Source organism: Camelina sativa, chromosome 8 (genome assembly GCF_000633955.1).
Source record: "Camelina sativa cultivar DH55 chromosome 8, Cs, whole genome shotgun sequence".
Lineage (NCBI taxonomy): Eukaryota > Viridiplantae > Streptophyta > Magnoliopsida > Brassicales > Brassicaceae > Camelina > Camelina sativa.
Genome location: NC_025692.1, coordinates 26,534,149 through 26,555,625, shown reverse-complemented (window position 1 = coordinate 26,555,625; position 21,477 = coordinate 26,534,149). Strand labels below are relative to the sequence as shown.

At 35.2% G+C, this 21,477-nt stretch overlaps 4 protein-coding genes, 1 long non-coding RNA gene and 1 pseudogene across 7 annotated transcripts; 4 read left to right on the top strand and 2 right to left on the bottom strand.

Annotated features, from left to right (window-relative positions):
- Nucleotides 636-3,473, top strand: LOC104708804. Of its 2 annotated transcripts, XM_010425431.1 has the most exons (11): nucleotides 636-833; nucleotides 1,354-1,724; nucleotides 1,827-1,996; nucleotides 2,083-2,156; nucleotides 2,234-2,288; nucleotides 2,377-2,451; nucleotides 2,548-2,621; nucleotides 2,710-2,758; nucleotides 2,858-2,942; nucleotides 3,040-3,096; nucleotides 3,195-3,473. In XM_010425431.1, the coding sequence occupies exons 2-11, from the start codon at nucleotides 1,364-1,366 to the stop codon at nucleotides 3,248-3,250; spliced, it is 1,056 nt and encodes a 351-aa protein (XP_010423733.1). In that variant the 5' UTR covers nucleotides 636-833; nucleotides 1,354-1,363; the 3' UTR covers nucleotides 3,251-3,473. The 2 variants fall into 2 exon arrangements, with proteins under 2 accessions (XP_010423733.1, XP_019084552.1); XM_019229007.1 differs by lacking the exon at nucleotides 636-833 and having other exon boundaries at nucleotides 899-1,724.
- Nucleotides 3,546-7,115, bottom strand: LOC104708803 (cell division control protein 48 homolog E-like). The gene is made up of 8 exons (XM_010425430.2): nucleotides 6,955-7,115; nucleotides 6,655-6,820; nucleotides 6,204-6,432; nucleotides 5,341-6,107; nucleotides 5,025-5,246; nucleotides 4,869-4,940; nucleotides 4,136-4,777; nucleotides 3,546-4,031 (listed from the first exon to the last, which is right to left on the bottom strand). Exons 1-8 carry the CDS (start codon nucleotides 6,981-6,983, stop codon nucleotides 3,726-3,728), a joined length of 2,433 nt encoding a protein of 810 aa, XP_010423732.1. The 5' UTR covers nucleotides 6,984-7,115; the 3' UTR covers nucleotides 3,546-3,725.
- Nucleotides 7,974-9,550, top strand: LOC104708801 (membrane magnesium transporter). Its single transcript, XM_010425428.2, has 4 exons — nucleotides 7,974-8,169; nucleotides 8,272-8,324; nucleotides 8,436-8,536; nucleotides 9,327-9,550. Exons 1-4 carry the CDS (start codon nucleotides 8,097-8,099, stop codon nucleotides 9,412-9,414), a joined length of 315 nt encoding a protein of 104 aa, XP_010423730.1. The 5' UTR covers nucleotides 7,974-8,096; the 3' UTR covers nucleotides 9,415-9,550.
- Nucleotides 9,574-10,574, bottom strand: LOC104708802 (lectin-like protein). The gene has a single exon (XM_010425429.2). It carries the CDS (start codon nucleotides 10,510-10,512, stop codon nucleotides 9,685-9,687), a length of 828 nt encoding a protein of 275 aa, XP_010423731.1. The 5' UTR covers nucleotides 10,513-10,574; the 3' UTR covers nucleotides 9,574-9,684.
- On the top strand, nucleotides 11,676-14,582 carry LOC104708800 (annotated as a pseudogene).
- LOC104708799 lies at nucleotides 17,034-19,536 on the top strand. 2 transcript variants are annotated; one of them, XR_754831.2, is made up of 4 exons: nucleotides 17,034-17,793; nucleotides 17,925-18,013; nucleotides 18,601-18,659; nucleotides 19,166-19,536. It is a non-coding gene; the product is annotated as an uncharacterized LOC104708799 (long non-coding RNA). The 2 variants fall into 2 exon arrangements; XR_754830.2 differs by having other exon boundaries at nucleotides 17,917-18,013.

Here is a 21,477-nt window from a genome sequence, read left to right as displayed (position 1 = left end):
TTCAATCTAATCACACAAACAAAAACTAAACTTTAGTTTGGTGTGAAATAATGATAAGGACTTTCGATTTTACTTTTTTTTTTTTTTTTCATTTGAACAAAGAATTATTTTCCATATACAGATAAATTTTATTGATCTATACAACTTGTTAGTAGAAATCAAAAGGACAATAAAATATTCAAAACTACAATAAACTTGATATCTTTAATAGATTCCACTTCAATTCTATTTATGATAAGAAAATAATTTAGAATCAGAAACTAGATTCTACGCCCCCTGATTAATAAAAATCAAGGATTTTGCTAATCAGGTTGATTAATTCTTTTAAGTAATAGTACCTCTTTGGAAAATGCTCTCACAAACATTAAAGAATGAATTGAATTAAAAAGAAACAATAAATATAACTGATGAAGTCATGACCGTTCGTATTAATGATCCAACGGCTACAAAATCAGGAAGTGCATATAAATATTGAGTGGCATTTTGCGCGTTTTCTCATTTTCCTTTATTTTTAATTTTAATCGTTTTTTTTCTGGGTTTCTTTCTCTTTCTCAGAATCGAAAAAAGGCAAAAACTTTATTTTTATTCGAATCATTCTCGATCCTTTTTTTTTTTTTTCTTTTCTTCTTCATTCATCCGCCAAAAAAATTGAGTCTTTTCAGAAGAAGAAAGTTGCGAAAAAAGAAACAAACCCATTTGAAATTATGTTTATTTCCATCCTAAATTCTCAATCTTTCTTCCTGAAATTCTAAAAAAAAAAAAAAAAAATTGTCTATTTTTAGTAAAAATTCAATCCCGTCTTCAAGTTGCAGAGATTTAGTAAGTGGAAAAAGGTGAGTTTTTTTTTTCCAACTTGTGATCTAACTTCTTCTTCTTCTTCTTCTTCTTTCAACCCATATTATTATTGTTTTCTCAGATCTGGCTTCATAGTGAAAAAATCGTTTCTTTGAGTTCATTACTAAATCTCCAAGTTGGTTTGGTTCTCTTTGTTTGTCTCACGATTCGAAACTCTTCTTAGCTTTGATTGTGATAATGACTTCAGTTAACAGTGTCTAATTTAGGAAATAATGAAGATGATTGGGAGAATTTTGGAGTAAAACAACATTGTTTTGTGTTAGTTCTTTAGAAGTCACATTTTCCTCTTTGTTGAAAAGTCTCTGTTGTTTAATTTTCCCGTCAATGTCCCAGAGAGGTCTCCCACGAGTTACGCAACTAAACTCTGTGTATATTAATTGATTTTTTGGAGTGTTATTTAAGAAGTCTTTTTTTGCTTGTTTTGTTTTGAAGAAAAGGGTTATTTGATTTTGATTTGTTATGGATAAGATTTTTTTGATTTCTTGATAACATTTTCAGGTTTTGAAAGATGGTGTCACATGAAGAGAACACAAGTATTGTGGAATGGTTTCTTGGTCCACATCCGTACACGTATCCTCCTTATGGTATTGAGATGATTCATGATGACGATGAAGTAGCTCATCATCAACACCACCAGAGCGGTGAGTATTACAGAGATTATGAAGATCGTCGTAGAAGTGATGTAGATAATGATGAGATCATTGCAAGAACTCTCCAAGACGAACTTTTGCAGCTTGAAATCGCTGAAAGTAACGATTATTCGCATCAGCAACAACATCAGCATCAGCAAGAAGTTTATACTAACAACTATAGTAATAACAACAACGAATATGCTTGGAATGATCAGTCTACTGTGGATTATTCTTCAGGTTATTTATTGAACTAGCTCTTCTAATTGTTTATGTTTTCCATGTGTGTGGTTATGGTTTTTTGGGATTAGATTACAGAGATGTGTTTTTTGTGTGTTGTAGAATGGATAGGAAATGATAATGATCAAGATGAGAGGAGTGATGATTCGGTAAATGTCTTTTCGTGTTCAAGCCCGAGTGACACGGATGAGTATGTGTACTCGTGGGAATCAGATCAATGTGATGCTGATGGTGAATTTGGCAGGAGACTGAATCAAATGGTTCCCATTCCGGTAAGTACTCTAGAGAGTCTGTTATGTTTAAAGTTGATGTTTTATATGTTCTTTTCGTTTGAGAATCAATCATAATTTATATGCAGTATATACCCAAAATAAATGGAGAAATACCTCCAGAAGAAGAAGCAGTTTCAGATCATGAAAGACTTCGGAATAGGTATGTATTTTTGCTCATTCTATGTTTTCTATCATACGTAAACCATTCTTGGTTCAATTATTTTCCCATTGTTTCAGGTTAGAGCTGTTTGACTTCACTGAGGTTAAGGTTCCAGGAGATGGTAATTGCCAGGTAAACCTCTTCATAAAATTCTGGAAGAAATAGATTCTTACTCATCATTTTGAATCTTGAATCCTCCCTGCCGGTTTGTTCTTTTCAGTTCCGTGCTTTAGCTGATCAACTGTACAAAACCGCAGATCGCCATAAACATGTTAGACGACAAATAGTAAAACAGGTTTGATGATCTTTGTGCTCTTGAGAATCTTTACAAGCTTCCAAAGTTGCATGAACTCATTTGTTTTTTTTTTGCAATTTTTATCTTCTGGTTTAGCTCAAATCTCGTCCAGATTCTTATCAAGGATATGTTCCTATGGACTTCTCTGAGTACCTAAAAAAGATGTCTCGGTAAAGATATCTTCTTCTACTGAACTCCATAACCGAATTTGCTTCCCCTTTTGTTGTTAAAGCCTAGTAGTGTTAAAATTTGAAACAGGAGCGGCGAGTGGGGTGATCATGTGACATTACAGGCAGCTGCAGATGCGGTATAAATTCTTAACCTTGTAACAGAGATGAGCCTGATCTTCCTTTACTTTCCTCAGTTCATATTTAATCAGTTTTGGTGAAACTTTTTAACATTGCAGTATCGGGTGAAAATAGTAGTCCTAACATCATTCAAAGATACATGTTACATCGAAATTCTTCCTACCTCCCAAGAATCCAAAGGAGGTAAAGAGTTTCCTTTCACTGTAAAATTGCTTGTCTACTATACCTCTCTCGTGATGGTTATTACAGTGATCTGTTATTTTGCTCTTGTTGTCTACAGTAATCTTCTTGAGCTTCTGGGCAGAGGTTCACTACAACGCCATCTACTTAAACAGAGGTAACTTCAAGAAACCTATTATTTCACAGACTATGTTTTGCTTTTTTTCTCTTCATCTTAATTCTCTTGTTCTTCTTCTTCATATTTTTGGTGCTCAGATACATCTGAAACAGAGCTACAGAGGAAGAGAAAATGGTGGCGTTTCGGAAACTAGACAAGGGCGTTGGATCATCATCAGCAACTGGGTTATATTAATATTTATTGACTTGAGACAGGGATGTTCTTTGAAATTAGTCCCTTCGTAGAGAGAGAGGATGAACAGAGCTCATAGCTTCAAAGTCTTACAATAATATTATTTTCTTCTTTGAAAGAAAGAAAATTTATCTGCCCAAAACAGAATTAACAAACTAAATAAAAAATACACAACACTTTGATCATTTCATTGTTCAGTTAACATTCCAAATTCAAACAGTTCCAACGATTAATTCTTCTCTTTAATATAAAGGAAATTAACCTTAAGAAAATTGATTACGAGCATTGTTAAAAAAGTAAACATCGAAATAATTTGCTGAAGTGAGCTTTTGATGACAAAAGCGGAGGAGTTAACTGTATCCCTCTCGACATCATTCAAAAGATCACAACTTTTAAGTTAAAAGAAAATTAAAAAAACGACTACTGTGAGAAATAATCTAATTGTAGAGATCGTCGTCATCAGCTGCAGCGGCAGAAGTGGCAAAGGGATCAGCGGCTGCAGTACCAGTAGTGCGTCCGGTAGCGGTTTGGTCAAACCTGAACTCAGATCCAAACCCTCTCGACTGCTGCAGCGTCTGAGCAAAAGCTTGGTACTTGCGAATATCAGCATCACTCACACTTCTCCTTGCATATTTCATCGACTCTTCGAAATGAGCCGCTCTAATCTCTGATACTTCATCATCAACCATATCTTCCTCCATTGCTTCTGGATTCGCGCTCCTTTTACGCTCTTTCTCAATATCCTGAGGAACAAAAAAAACAAAAATTGGTCAGGGTTAAAACGAATAGGCATTAACGGTTACTTAATCACGCTTCAGGAGCTAATAATAATAAACAAATGTCTGACCTTTTCGATGTTTTCTCTGATGGCGTACTTGCAAGCTCTCTGGCAGATCTCAGTGATATCAGCACCACTGAATCCCTGGGTGTACTTAGCGAGTGCAGTCACATCTACATCTTTAGCAACAGGAGATTTTCTCAAGCAGGCCTTGAAGATATTGAGACGTGAATCTTCATCAGGTAGAGGAATGTAGATAAGTTGGTCGAGTCTTCCAGGTCGAAGAAGAGCTGGATCAATGATATCAGGTCTGTTAGTTGCTCCAATAATGAATACCGTCTTCTTTGCGTTCATTCCATCCATTTCTGTCAGAAGCTGATTCAACACTCTATCAGCTGCACCGCCTGCATCACCCACACTGTTTCCTCTCTGAGTAGCAATGGAGTCGAGTTCATCGAAAAACAGAACACAAGGAGCAGATTGACGAGCCTTGTCAAATATTTCACGGACGTTGGCTTCACTTTCTCCAAACCACATAGTGAGAAGCTCCGGTCCCTTGACACTGATGAAGTTTGCTTGGCACTCGTTTGCTATAGCTTTGGCTAAAAGGGTTTTCCCACATCCAGGAGGACCGTAGAAAAGAACTCCCTTTGATGGAGACATTCCAAACTTCTCGAACTTCTCTGGATGCTCCACAGGGTATTGAACAGTCTGCATTAACACAGAAACAAAAATTGATTAGATAAGTTGATAAAAAGGAAACAATTTGGATCCAAGCGAAGCATGTAAAACCAATTTTTACCTCCTGAAGCTCTCTCTTAACATTCTCAAGACCTCCAATATCCTCCCAGGAGACATTTGGAACCTCAACAACCTGTGAAATAAAATGAAATTATTAGAATCGAAACCGGATAAGAAACAGGTTATGATACATCTACAAGTAAGGATCAACACTTACAGTTTCGCGAAGTGCGGATGGGTTGCTGTTTCCAAGAGCGGTGTGGAAGTGTTCATTAGACACCGCCATGGAATTGAGGATTTCGGCATCAATAGAGTCATCTTCCAAGTCAATCACATCCATCTTCTCTCTGATACATTGAAGGGCAGCTTCGGTACATAGAGCTGCAAGATCAGCTCCAACATATCCATGTGTGTCCTTGGAGATTCTTTCTAGATCCACCTGTTAAAAGAAAAAAGAAAAAAACTTTAATAAACAGCAACCAGAAAAAATATCAACAGAACTTGCAGAGATGCTTAACTTATAGAATACTTACATCTTCAGCTAGCTTCATGTTCTTCGTGTGGATCCTAAGAACTTCAAGACGTCCAATTTCATCGGGAACACCGATATCAATCTCCCTGTCGAATCTTCCAAACCTTCTCAAAGCTGGATCAATACTGTTGGGGCGATTTGTTGCTCCCATAACAATAACATGAGCACGAGATTTCAGACCATCCATAAGCGTAAGGAGCTGAGAGACAATCCTCCTCTCAACCTCTCCATTCGTCTTGTCTCTTTTTGGTGCGATAGAGTCAATCTCATCAATGAATATGATAGAAGGGGCATTCTTCTCAGCCTCCTCAAATGCTTTTCTGAGGTTGCTCTCACTCTCACCAGCCAGTTTCGACATGATTTCCGGTCCATTGATACAGAAGAAGAACGCTCCGGTTTCATTAGCCACAGCACGAGCGATAAGAGTCTTCCCGGATCCAGGAGGTCCGTATAGCAGAATACCCTTTGGTGGCTTCACACCAATTGATTTAAAGAGTTGTGGATGCCTCAAGGGAAGTTCAACCAATTCCCTAATCTGAGCCATCTGTTTCCTGACACCACCAACATCGTCATAACCAACCTCATCAAGCCTTTCTTCGTCTTCCCTCTTAACAGGTTCACCCTCACAGAAGATCTCTGTATCTGGAGCCACCACACAGAACTCACCAGGATCAGTCTCGATCACTTTGAACTCCACACTCCTCATTCCTCCTCTTACTAGGAAAAGATCTCCCTTCCTCACTGGGCGGTAAGCCTCCAGGAAGTAAGCTGTTGAAAAAATCAATTAAAGTTCAGCAAACACGAAATACAAAAGACAAGCTAAACAATGATATGAAAGAGAAACAAAGATTCAAGCAAACTTACGTTTAAGGAAAGCATCAAAAAGGTTTCCAGTAACACCTTCAACAGTATCATCAACGGGCAATATGTGGACACGGTTTCCATACTTGACATCAGGGCATTGGTGAACAGAAATAACATCTCCCAGCCTAACCCTCAAGTTAGACCTTACAACCTTATTCATTCTGATCTTGGGTTCCTCACATGTTTCATCAGCAAGGGCAATGCACACAGTGTCCTTCCTCTTCTTACCCTGCAAAAGCCAAAACCCAATCAAATAAGAAACCACAGAGATCAAATAAAAAAACTAATTCTTCAAACAGAAAAAGTGAAAAGTTGTAACCCTAATTCGATAAACCGACATTCAACACTTTACAAGTAGTCTCAAGAGGGGACACAGGAGCAACAACAAAACCCAAGCATAACACAACTTAGTACTCAATAAAAGAGTTTCGAGTAAAAAAAAAAACCTAACCTTGACGAGAATTGTATCGCCTCGGAAAAGCTGGAGCTTTTCCATGGTGGCAGGATGGAGAGAGACGACAGAGTTGTCATCATTAATAGCTTCATCAACAACAAGTCGGTTGGGAGACTTCTTCCTCTCGAGAATCTTAGTACTGAAATCCTCCTTCTTAGGTTTCCTGAAACAAAACAAGCTTAAAAGATGAGATCAAACCTAAAAAAAACCCTAATCCTAAGACCGAAGCAACCCAAGTAAAAAAAATCGAAACTTTATGATCGGGAAACAAGAATCGAAAGATCTAGGAGTACTTACGAGTCGGATGATTCGGGTTTGTTAGACATGGTAATAGACCAAAGAGAGTTTTTTTTAGAAGAAAGCTGCAAACTTTGTTACTAGAGAGATCGATTAGACGATGATGAATGATAATGAGAGATCTCAAGGGCAGCTGCTTTCGGGATTTATAGCCCTCTGTGATTTCCTTCTTGTTGGAAAAAGAAGCGGAACTTATTTTCCATTTTTTTTTCTTATTCTTTTACTAATCGCTAAACTACCCCTAATCTTTTAATTTTATCTCAAATCTTTCCTATATTTAGTTATTATAATTAAAACACCCATATTTGTTTCAAATCATATCAATTAATTTATATTATTATGATTTATCAAGCTTTTAAAACGATAATATTAACTAAATTTAGAAGAAAAATAATCCGATCTTTATTTTGACTAATTTTATAGTGTGGTAAGGGTACCTAAATTGTATTAAAAAAAAGTTATGGGGGAAAGTTGAAAATAAAAGTAAAAGAGAGAGGTGAGGAAGATAACAACAGTTTACATTTTTTTTTGGGTTCTAGGTGATTACAAACACAAGAAACGAATAGAAGTTTCTTATTAGGTAGCGGTATCAAGCAAGCTACATGTCTTTTTTTTTCCTGTTTTTTCAATATAGAAATTTGTATATCTTACAATTTATTCTATTTGGTCTAAAATATACTGCCATTAGTTTTTTAATATCAAAAATATAAAAAACCTCATGTCTAGAACATTCTTAATCTATCAAAAAAAAAGCTTAATGTTGCAAAAAAAAAGAGTTATCAAAATCTCAGTCCAATTAAAAATATTAATTTCATAAAAAGAGTTTTGGTTATTATAAATCTTTTTGTTAGCAATATCTCGAATATACCGTGAGTTCATAAAAATATCTGTGACGTCTAGAACATTCTTAAATTTTGAACTACGCGGCGTTTTAGAGGTATCTCTTCGGTAGTAGACATTGCGCCGTTTTCAGTTTGACATATGCGATATTATTAAACTACATGTCGTTTTCTTGTTAACTCCACTGATCGTCGTCTTCTATTCTAATTCGATCCTCGGCGGAGAATACTCGACGAGAAAAATCCAGATCGGGAATCAAACTTCGAGAAGAAGAGAAGAAAAGAAAAAGAGAACTTCTAAAGATGAATTTAGGGTTCGTAGTTGGAGTGTTCGGCGTTCTGATTCTCTCCCATGCCGCTTATTCAACAATCCAATGTATGTCAACTCTTCACAAATCCAGTTCCAATTAAGTCAGATCTACTTTGCTTTTTTTGAGATAGTATCTTGAAGTGGGTTTCTCTTCTTTGTTTGTTACAGATAGAGGATTGTTGAAGATCATGGAGGAAGAGTTTTCTCGACCACCGATGAATGTGAGTTTTTTATATAATATAAAAAGGTTTCTCTTTTCCTCAGTTGTATTTTGGAACTTTGTTTGCAGTGATTATGCTTTTGATATATGTCTTGTGATTGTATTTGTTAAGGTTATTGTGGAGCTGATCATTGGACTAGCTCTCTGTATGTGGGCTGCTTTGACTTTCCCTGGGAAATTTCTCTCGATCCATCCGGATTCTGATGAAAACAGGTTTGTGATCATGTTTCTCTTGAACTCTTTGTGTTGCATCAGTGTTATTCTATCTGAAATCATGTTATCTAGTGAGTGTTTTTGCTATTGTTTTAGGATGTTCTGTTTTAGAGATGTTCCTAGATTCCAACATTGATGCCTTAGTTAAAGGATGGATTTTTTTCTCTGTTCGTACTTTGTTTGAGTTTGGAATAGAGTCACGGTTCTTATAGAAATATCTTTTTGTTCGATTTGGTCCAGTTATTGATTTTAATCATGGGAGTTTGCAATGTCTAATGAATATGTTTGTGTAAGGTTTGTGGATTTGTTTGTTCATGATCATTTTAAGGAACTTTTGTTCTAGAGATATTGAGGGTATAGCTTTGATGTCTCTTTAGCTCTCTGTTGTATATCAGTGTTTATCGATCTGAAATTTGAAATTTGATAGTTAATATTTTCCCCACTGATTGAGAATGACCAGTGACCCATGTTTATGGATAAGAAGCTCGTCCTCTAGAGATGTTCTAGCTTTTCAACATTGATGTTTCTTTACATGTACTTTGTGTAGCTAAGGTTGTCTAAATGCTGGACATTCAAATTGGTCCAGTTACGGTTATGGGTTACAAGAACTTGAAGCAGTTCTACCCCTAACTCGTTTAATCAATTTAGATTTGTTTCATTGGCTTTTTATTCACCCTATGGTTCCTTCTACATGTTACAGCCTCTCACCTACCTTCTTATACATTATGGTTCTTGAATTGGTTTTGAGTTGGTATATCTTCTGTTAACTGATTATTTCAAACTTTTACAGGGCGGTTTCTTTACCGGATAACTCTGAGTTCATGATATTTAACCACCGTGGCAGACTGTTCCCACCACAGATCGACATGAAGTTTTAATTTTTTATCACACTGTTTAGTCAAACATTGATGTGTCTGCTATGAGATGTATCCATTGAAATTCTACTCTATGTAAACTACTCTGCTTTTCTTCAATTTTTGATTCTAGGAAAGAGTCTCTGTGTTTGGTTTTCTATTTGGAATCTTAAAATCAACAAATGCACAACAGAACGCATAGTATATTATTGTCAAATACAATGCTTTTTTCTTATTCATTCCGGTTGCCAGTTTCTGATACAAGAGAAAAAAGCATAATCGAACAGAACTGGTTTAGGTTCTCTTGGCACTGTTCTGGAAGGTCCAGCTCCAAATGTCGTGATGCTCAACGCCACGGCCCATGGAACCGGAAAACCCAGGGTACATTTTTTCAAGAAAAACCTTCGAGAGATCTAAATGGGCAACGATCAAAGGCTTCTTAGGTTTCTTGACGTTTTCTGGCGCGAGTGTGACCGTAACATCGGAGTTTCTGTACTCAATCCAAGCCTTGTACCTCTCTCCATTGCTCAGCTTGACCTCCTTAAACGAATAGAGTAGACTTTTCCCAATTCTTGTCTGAACCCAATAACCAGCTTTAGCAGCAACAATGGAACTAACAGAGTTGATATTTATCCCGACATGGTTATCATTAATGTCTCCAAAACTCTTGTCCTGAAAAACGTCGAACTCGACAGCAAAGATGTGGTTATTGGGGTTGCCATTGTTGGTTTTGTTGAAGATCCCGAGGAATCCAGCGGGTCCAGGACCGCTACTCTCAATGGAGGGGACGACAACGAAAGCGAGGCCGTGACCAGGGGCGGGTTTGACGCGAGTAGTAATGGAGAAAGTGAAAGAAGTTTCAAATGGATAAGGAGGAGAAGAAGAGTTTGAAGAAGGCTTGAAAGGGACAGGAGTGGACCAAAGACTTTGGCCGTGAGAGAATGGGTTTCCGTCTCGGGTCATGGAGAGAGCTCCGGAGCGGCTGACGCCATCAGAAGCAGGACCAAGCTCAGCGTCTCCAAGGAAGACCAACTCTGAGGTTTTGAGGCTGAGGTTGACGGCGGAAGTGGTGTGAGCTAAGATTAGCAGAGCAAGAAAACAGAGTTTATGAATCTGCTGCATTGTCTTTTGTGTTTCTGTAAATCGTTGTTTACTCAAGTGAGAGTTCGAAAGACTGAAGTCGAAAACGTGGTTGATTTATAGAAGAGTAAACTTAAAGCTCTATTACATGACGTCACGTCACATGACGTCAATCAATCAAGTCTACAAGAACAAGATTTTCCTTATCCTTTCCATAAATGTGAACTCACCCAATAAAAAACTGACAGTAGTTATTAATCATAGAGTGGTCACATCAGCACAAACGCCAAGTAAACGCGTGAAGACACTGTTGTGAATTCACTCATTGTCATTGAACAAGCAAGTGTATGTATGAATGAATGAATTTATAACAGCTTACTCTGTCAGACGAAGGATAAGGAAAAAATCTAGTGGCTCTTGAATTCTTTTTCTACCACATACCAATTTTTACACACACAAAAGTGGCCAAGTGTGGATCGTCGAGCTTTTTGTATGAACTCAGAGCATCTAGTACGCAGAGCCACGTTTTGATAAATGGCTCATAATTTAAAATTGGACTGATATATTTTGAACATACTAATCATTTGCGTCAAGTGCTTTTTTATTTTTTTTAATATGAAAAGTGTAAACAAAAGTGGATATATCAGTCCAATTGTTGGATCTATGGCTGATAGACCACTTCTTAGGAGTGGTTTGAGTTATTTTGAACATACGAACCGCAGTGAACAGAGGAATATGAAGAAGAGGAGGATTCCTAATATATTGCCGATGATGAATGCGAACGGAGCGGAGCGGCTACGAGGGTTTGTGGAACTTCGCCGAAATAGGAATCTTGTTCGAGTTCCGACGATCGAGGCCATTCCCCGTTTAATTTTATTTAATCGAGGATTCCGGGTAATTAATTATGGTTACCCAACCGGTTCGATTGCATTTGATTCGAACCGGTTCGATTGCATATATAGGCCGACACCTAAATAACTCGTATATAACTGTTCAGGTTTCTAATCTTATTTAAATCCTTCGTTGACTTTGCTTAACGCTCGGACAGCTTGTAGAATTTAAGATGACATGGTGCTGTTTGATTTTAATTATCTCAAAAATATAAGACCAATTAAGACAAAACGCACTTAATCTCTGATTTGGTCTTTATTCAATATTTAAGCCTTGGTTGAGCTGTTTCTTTCTTTTTACCGCATAATCAAAGATTCTTTTTATTAATCAATCACTAACAGAGATCGACATGCAAAAGTGTCCGTTCGAGGGTCTTCTAAGTTCTTTACTCATCATCAACAAGACTCGATCGAACAAACAATATACGTACGTATATCTCAATACCATTACCACTCTCTCCATCTCTCGGAATCGTCCATGGATTCGGAATTGCAGCTATTAACTGCCATTCGTCAAATGAAATCCGTGTTAAGCGGGGATGAAGAATGGGAGAAGAAATGGAAGTTCATATCACTCATGATTCAAATAATCTCTCTGGTGAAGTCAATGGATTTGGATTCAGCAGAACCGGAACCGGAACCGGAGTCGAAGCAGCTCATATCGCTCATTAAGCAAACAATCTCAGTCGGCAACTCTATACCGGATTCAGCAGAACCGGAGTCGCAATTGGTATCGCTTGTGACTCGATCGATCCCTCTCATCGGTTCCGTGGAGGACTCGTCGGAGCCGCCAGAAGAGCTGACGTCACTCCTTGGTCAAATGTACTCGTGTTTAAAATCTATGGGTTTTTCAGAAGAAGAAGCAGCAACGAAGGATTCAGAGCTTTCATCACTCATTCGTCAGATCATCTCTTTCGCCCGCTCCACATTACGTAAGAAGAAGAAGAAGCAGTTGGAATCGGACCCGGAACCGGATCCAAAGCAGCTATTACCACTCATACAGAATCTAATGTCTCTCACCGTCTATGACTGGAAAAGTACATTGCCGGACAAAATGAAGTCAAGGCTCGTATCAGCCATTATTAAAATTATCACTCTGCTCAACTCTCCCAATTTCAGTTTGGATTCGCTGCAGAAGCAAGAGCCGGAGCTGACGCCACTCATCTCTCAGGCCATCTCACTCTTCAACTCTATGGATTTTGATTCCCTGCCTGAGCCGCTAAAGGATCTCATATCATCCCTTTTTCAACTATATTCTCATTCCATCTCCATCAACTCTTCCGATTCAGATTCAGATTTGGACCATGCCCTGGAGGATTTGGATGTTATGTTACTCCTTGATGAAACACTGAAGTTGGAGCCGGAGCAGGAGCTTATATCACTCATCCTTAAAATAGTCTCTCGGGCCTTCTATACCTATCCGGGTTGGAATAAGCTTCTTTCTTTATGCCCTCAAGTACAACTAAGATTGGAACAAGGAACGTTTCGTGTGATTGAGAGGACCACCAATTACAACAAGCTGGCGTGCCTCCCTTCACAGTGGGTTATTTTCAAGTTTACTAGAGACGGCGTACACGCTTCCCATTTTCTCTGTGAGGGTTGCAATGGCAAGAACCATCAAGAATACAACAAGGCTCTTGTTGAGATCAAACACTCTCTTCATCCTAAACATTCTCTTCAGCTTGTCTCCTTTGAGGATAGGGAAACCAGGAGATTTCTTCCGCTTCTCTCCTTGGACTTGAAGGATAACGAGACCAGGACATGCTATTGCTGTGATGAGTTTCTCGAGCAGATATTTTATTACTGCTCCGCCTGTGATTTTGCTATTCGTTTTGCTTGTGTGCAAAAACCACGTGTCTTCCCTATGGACCATCCCAAGTGGCACAAGCATGCACTTTCTCTGTTCCCAAGTCAGGCTCCTTTTCCTTGCAACCTCTGTGCATTGACACATTCATCAAGCTGTCCTTTCTATATATGTCCTCCTTGTGACTTTGTGGTCCATCAAAGCTGTCTCAACTTACCACATCTCATTAGGATATCTCGCCATCCTCATCGTATCTCTTTCACCTATTCTTTTGACCAAGGAGATTGGTCTTGTGGTGTTTGTCGCAAAAAGATCGATAATGATTACGGGGGGTATTCTTGCGTCAAGGATGGTTGTTCTTATGCTGCTCATTCGAAATGTGCCACAGAGCAATGTGTGGGATGGCATAGAGCTTGAGGGAGTGCCTGAAGAAATTGAAGAATAACTTGAACCATTTGTGACGATAAGTGATGGAGTCATACAACATTTCAGCCATCAGCATCATCATTTGAGACTTGATGAGAACACGGATAGAGAGTACGATGAGGATAAGCTATGTCAAGCATGTGTCATGCCAATCTATTTTGGTAACTTCTACTCATGTACGCAATGTGAGTTTATTCTACACGAAGCATGTGCAAATCTTTCTCGCAGATTACATAACCCGATACATCCACATCTACTCACTCTAGTGGAAAGATATGAAGGTGTTATGGGAAATAGAGAAAATAAATGTTCAGGTTGTCTTTGGGAGGGCAAAACTGGTTTCTTCTATGAATGCGGTGAAGAAGGATGTTCTTTCCATCTACACGTGCAGTGCGCCACACTTTCTGAGCCATTAGACCATGAAAGTCATATGTATCCTTTATTCTTAACATCTAAACCGGGAGAGCGAAGAATTTGTTCGGTTTGCAAAGAGACAAAGTCAAGACCTTCTTCCACTTCCACTGATGAAACATTCAATTGCATTGAGTGTGACTTTGTTTTGTGTTTCAAATGTGCTACTTTGCCTCAAAAGTTGAGGTATAAGTATGATAAACATATGCTTACTCTTTCTTATGGGGAGGAGACAACTCAGACAAGTACCATGATGATGTCTTGGTGTGAAGTCTGCGAGCTGGCAATAAATCATAAGGAGCGGTTTTACACGTGTGATGAGTATTGTTGTGTCACACTACACGTTGAATGTATGCTTGGGAGGGACTTATACATGAAGCCTGGCTCAACGTGGAATATTAACGACCAGTGTCGTCTGATACATGTTCTATCCAACAATCAGCACATGTTCCGACCTATTTGTTACGAGTGTGAGAAGCGGTGTCTACACAAATTAGTTTTTTTTATGGACCCTCAAACGATATTTTGTTCCATATTTTGTTATTGGCAGATGTACCTGAATGAATAAGAGGGGATTTAGTTTGAAGAACAAAAAAAACGAAAAATTGAATACCGTTTTCCATATTATTCATTAGTTTCTAAGTTATTATTTTTTTTTTTGACCTATTTCTAAGTTATTATTTAAGTAGCCCGAAATAAAATTGAATACCGTTTTCCATATTATCATCCTAACCAATACAATTTGAGAAGTTATCCAAATTTATGTAATCTAACTATGTTTAGAGTTCTGTGCATTATGCTATGCCAGTATTTTAAAATTGATTGTACACTACTACACAGTCTACACTACGTAACCAAAACTCAAAATTGGGCATTCAACAATTTTGTTTTGTTTTCATGTGAAAGTTGTATAGGCCCAGAATCAGGTTTCGTATAATAGGCATATGGTATCACAGTAGAGTCATAGGGATCGATTTGATTTTTTAAACTAATTTTGCTATAAAATTTGCAACTTATTATGTGTGTTGGATTATTTTTTTATATAAAGTATGTTTGCATATAGTTTGAAATTGCTGAATCTGTTAATTTGTATTAGTTTGTAAACATTTTTAAAATCCGATATATTTAAAATTATTCTATGTACAAATCAGTCTATATATAAAAAGAATTATAAGTAGTTCGACCCATTAGTTAAGACGTACGTACGGAGATACGCTTGTAAACAGATTAAATTAATATAGTATCCGAACTCATATTAGTTGGGTATTTAGCAATGTTTTTAAACCTGTACCTAATCGGCCAGTCAGACCGGTCCAACCACAAACCGGTGGACATTGCAGTTTGGTTTACCTTTAAAAACCGGAAAAATAAAAACCCATAAAAAACCAGAAAACCCGCTTAAAACCATAAACTGGCGGATAAAATCGGTGGACCGTTCTAAAATTTTAAAAAATTATTATTATCACACTTCAAACTCAAACCGAATTAAAAATAAATGTTGTTATTTATAAAAGAATCACTTAGTTATTTTATGTACTCATTTAAAAGTTTAATTTTAATTGTTTAGTATTTAATAATGTGGGTTTTGTTCATATATTTATAGAAAAGTGTATATTATATTCATAAAATATAAACGAAATGAAAAACTAATTGATCTGTGGTTCAACCGGTCCGACCGGTTGATTCAGTGACTCAAAAGACTTCTGGTTCACCTTCTGGTCCGGTTTTAGAAATATTGGTACTTTGTTTGATTTTGAGTTTTGTTTCAATCTGGTTTTTAATGTTTGAATAGTGGTTTTACAGATGATTTAAAAATCAGAATGATCCAAAGGTCACACTGAGATCAAAATAAACCAAATTAATGGTCGGTTAGATTGAACTTGTGATATATGCATGTAAAACCGTTAAAAATGATGAAATCCCGTTAGAGAGAAATATACATATTTAGGGATAGGTGTAATTTATGTTTCGTTGCATTCCTGGTATGAGACAAATTTTGTATTTTTGGTTAGAAATGGGATGAAATAGAAATTCCGGAAGTTCTGTTTCGGACAAACACAAATATAATCAATATTATATATCATATGATATAAAAACATTATAAAATTCATTGGTTGACTTCTTTATTTTATGTATAATTCATTTATATTGGATCATATATTGTTTTAAAATTACAACTATTAGAAAACATAGTTTGTTGTTTTTATTTTTAAAATTTTCCAATTTTATCTTAGATAAATTGGAAAACATGTTATATATTGCAAAGTTAATGTATTTCAATTGTAACATATTCTAAGACTTTATTTTTAAAAAATTATTACCAATTTATTGAGATTTATTAAACTATTTAGTTTTTTTAAAGAGAAATAACCTAAAATAGCATTAAAACAAGTTTTGTGGACAATTATAGCACACATTCCAAATTTTTCCAAAAATAACACTATTTAACACATTATAATATTTAAAATTAATTTATATAATTTTTTTTTTAGGTTTGAGTTCTCAATTTCACATTTAGGGTATAGTTTTGAGGGGTAAGATTTAGTATTTTGAATTTAAGATTTAATTTTGAATGATTAATTAATGCTATTTTTGAAATTTTAGAGATGTTGGGCTAAGTTTGGAAAAAAACTTATTTTAGTATTATTTTTAAGATTTTCCTTTTTTAAAATTATATTAATTATTTATTCATTTCTATTAGTTTGGTTTTGAAAAATCTATACTATATAATGGTGTTTTAAAATATAAACTTCAATTTTGGTATTTATCCATAAATAATATTTTAAAAATTATCACAATTATAGTAATTATTTTATGCGTAAATCTAGTTAATGTTTTTTGAAATTTATTTTTTTTAGCATATTCGTGTGAAACTGTGAATCAAGAAAAAAGGTGGCATGGTACAAAACGTAAAGCATACTAATATATAAGAAACAATGTAATCTTTATATAATAGTATTTTTATTATAAAAAAAAACAAACTATTCTAAAGTAATAAGAAAAAGAAAAATCTTTTGCCCAAAAAAAAAAATCTCGACAAATAATAAACAAATCTGAAAAGGAAAGTGCGACTAACAAAACTCTTTTGACCTAAATTTCTTTTACACCTCCGCTTTCTGAATCAATTGGGCAACAACAAAGGACTGCAAGACCTGCTGATTTTCGAGCTCTTCACCACCAGTACATCCGGTGATAGTACTTTCTGGTGACGATTTCACTCTACCCAAGCCCCAAATCAAGAGTCTCTTCAGATTCATTGTGTCGATGTGATTATATATAATCGAGCAATTAGTGAAGTAGGTGAGAATTTTGGTGAATCCTATTTACCCGTTTCATCTTCGATTATTTCATGGGTAAGAGATATCGTTTTCGTCTTCTTTTTCATTAAGTTTCGTGAGATAACCCCAAGCAAGTATAGATCACTCAAGTAATTTAAATTGTAACATGAATTTTCCTTAGAAGATGTGCTTTGGTTTTTAGCGAGTCTGGTGGTCCTTCTTTTTGACGATTCTAAAGTTCATGCAAAACTGAATTTTGTTTCATTAATTATTGTTGCTGTTTGTCCACTTGTTGATTTCGTAGCTGCATTGCTATTTTGAATTTATCATTAGCATCTAGTTCGGTTCAGGGATCAACAATTACTAATTTATTGTTCCATTTTGTTGGAGCTGTTGAGCTCTCGGTAATGCAGAATATGATATGAGGCTTCTGAGACCTCACTCTCTGGGTACTATGAGCTAATCATCTTCAATGTCTTCGAAGTCGTCCTCCCTACAAAAAAAAAAACATAAGGTGATCGTTTTCTTCAATTTTACAACATTACGTACCTGCAAAATGAAAGAAAAACATTTCTATCATTCAATTTAAGGGCCTATGAAAATCTTATGTCTTAATCGTAACTTTGTATTTATTTAGTATCTCAGGAACTGCAGGATAATATTTTTGGAAACATCTTAAAGAAGGATATGGCAAGATGCTCTCCATATGATCCTAAAATTACCAAGGTCAAAAGGTACCAAAAATATATGTTTCCTATTGAAATGATTTATTAGTTTTAAGAATTTTCAGAAAAATTGATGAGTAGTTTGAATTTAGTTAATGAAATTTTTTTAAAAGCAAAGTTTATTTATAAAAGAATTGTTTCATTATGCAAACATGATAAGTTGAATGAATAGATCTATATATTTCTGAATCACCTTTAAGAGTAAGAATTTTTGTTGATCTCGACAGTATCTTCATCTGTGAGTGCCTGGCAAATCAAAACATTGACGTAATATAACCGGACATATTAATTTGAACTCCATTAAAATAATCATAAGGCAGGTTAAGATAAACTTACATTAGTCTAATCTTGTAAACTCTGGAATTTCTACATGAAAGACAAGATAAAAACAATCATTATCTTCATCTGTGTGTGCCTATGTTGTTAAAACTTGTAAGTTCTATTGTTTGAAGGTAATATTTTTAAAGTTATAAGAAAAATGAGAGAAACTTACTGTAGAATCAGCCAATATCATCTCTATTGTCTCTCCAGTGTATATGGTATATTGCTTCCATGTATGCATGATCTTGACTCTTATCTTCCATGTTGTTTTGAAGGACTTGAACTCGGAAACATGTGTGTAAAACCATCGGTGGCTGCCATGACTTATTCTAAGGTTACTTTCTATTCTGTTTGTTTGATGTGTTTTTTTTATGTACGTTGTATTCTATGGTTTTTATAGTAATCGAAGATATCAATTCTCGGTTTTTGTGTGAAATCAATTTAAGATTTTTTTTTTTTTTGATTTGATTTTGGGTTTGATATGATATATCATAGTAATATTAGGGATTGGATCCAAACTGTTTCCGTTTCCGTTTGAGATGATTGATATTATTAATGGTTAGCTGTAAAATGGAGTATTGTGTGGTTTAGATTGTTGCGATTGATAGAAATAAGAATATTTGACATTAACTGAAAATATAGTCAGTTAAGTTTTTGATTCCATTTTGCTGATTGATATGATACGGAAGCAGATGATTAGGGATTTCCGCATTAAAGTTGTTGCAATCTTACCTATTTGATTACGAGAAAAATGGTAACTATTGAGTATGGGCTGTTGCCATTGATTGAAATGAGAATATTTTTTTTTATGATGTTGTTTGAATTCTATTGCATTTTCAGGTTTGACAGCAAGTGACTGTTTGGATACACAACTAACATAACTAAGATCCGAATAGAGTAATATGCAAACAAAGAGGGTCCGCGTCCTTTTTTGAATTTAGATTACTCATTTGCCCTTTTTTTATTTTTTTCCTTGTTCTTCTTTAGTTTATTTCGTAGGGGTAATATATGGAATTTTTGTATAGTTTTTTTTCTTTTTTTTTTTTTTCTTTTGTACTCCCCGATTAATAGTATAGACTAGGTTCGGATCCGTACGTATGTGCAAGGTTGATTTCAAAAACTAAGTTTACGATCAAGTTTGCAATATGTTATGTACGTGTTAGATTATGTTGTAAGCATATTTTATATAAATATTATTAACATTCATAGTTCAAATTCGTTGATTTGTTTTTACTTCGATATAGAGAAAAAAATGAATTAATTATTTTTATTATTATTAGTGGCATATTAAAAAATAGTAGGAGAAAGGTGATATGTTTAAAGTTTAAACACGTCTCTTCCCTTTCTGTGGACTATCAAACCGTTTCATCCCAAACTGGAACTAACCGAAGACTCGTCCCAGATCGTAACTAACAAAAAAAACTTGTCTCGTATCCTCCCGTGAACTATCAAACCGATAGTAATATTAATTAAAATTTGTCAAATCAAATGACCTAAATTTTGTAGCTGGACAAATCTATCTCGTTAGGCTTGCCTTGTAATGATTTTGCTATTTTTTAACTATAGAAAACTCATCCCACGAAACCCATAAGAGAAATGTGTTCCATTCATCTTGTTTGATTTTGCAAAACCTATGGATAACAAACGTTTCAATAAAAAAATTATAATATACAAATTACTTTAAGATTGTATAATATAGAATAGGCATGGGCATAAAAACCGTATCCGAATGCCCAACCCAAAATCCGACCCAAAAACTGGATTTGGTTTGGGTACGGATTTACCTACAAAACTCTATTGGTTTCTATTTTCTAATACCCGTGGGTTCGGGTTAGGGTCAGGATTGGATAATACCCGGTATCCATTCGGGTATCCATCAAAACCCGAATATATAAATATATTAAAAACTATTTATAATATTTAGCATTAATATAATTCAATTACCCAAAATTTTAGTTATAATGTTGAATATTTCAATTTTCAATTAGTTTTAAACCTAAACATCAAAAATAGTCAAAATATCTAAAATTATTTCTTAAATAAGTCAAAATTTAGCTAAATTTATTTAAATTTAATTAATTAAATATTTTTTTACGGTGCCTAAACCTGGTAATACTTGAACCAAACCGAACTCATGTATCAAAAAATAAGCAATAAGTTCTATTTACCTAAATCCGTTTATCCGAAGCTCATGGGATAATATCCGAACCCAAAAAGGTTGCACGAAAGCCCATAGAAATTAAATTATTTCATATATATTATAAACTATTAAACTATTTCACATATATTCTTTCGTGCGGGATTTTTTATAAATTTGATTTTACTTTATAATAATGAGAAGAGTTATAATAGTTAAATTTTGATTAAAAAAAAATAATAATTCGACCCAAGGGTCATAATTTTAGAAGTCTATTAATATTTTAAGATAGATCATATGTTGAAAATTAATTGGATCTCATTCTTTGTATTGGTTGAAGTTTATTAAAAGGGAAAAAAAACAAAAACAAAAAGAAAAGAAAAAAATGAAACGACAAAAACATCACCCTTGCCGTCTCCGCCTTCAGTTTCGCCTGAGAAAACAATTTCTTATTTTACCTGTCAGCCAATGGATCTCTTCCTTGATACCTTTTCCTTTTCCTTCATTCTTTTCATTTCTACCTTCGATTCCTATTTCTTATGAATCTCTAAATCTTCTGAGCTTAATCCTATGAGGCTATGACCATCATAGGTAAATCTAATCACCTCTCTTTCATATTAGTATTATTTCCCGACAAAATCAAATCAGATTCAAGTCGATTTGCTATGTTTTAGATTTGAGTCTTGAGTTACTCATATTGGGATTTTTGTGTGTTTCATGAACTTTTAAATTTGTGAGCGAGGGTTTTTTTTTGCTTCTTTTTTTCTTTCTAAATCAAGTTTCCGATCCAGATTAATTATAAAATGCTCAGATTTGCTGTTGTTGGTACAATGTAAGTTTAAGACTTGAAGCTCTTTTATTAGATTGACTCCATTTGCTGGATTTGCTTTAGCTTCCATGTCACTCGTATTAGTTTTGGAGTTACGATCCCCTCTCTCTCTCACACACACTCCAAGTAAGCACAAAGCTTAATTAATTAATTAGTTACAATAAGTTGTTTTTTTTTTTTTTTTTT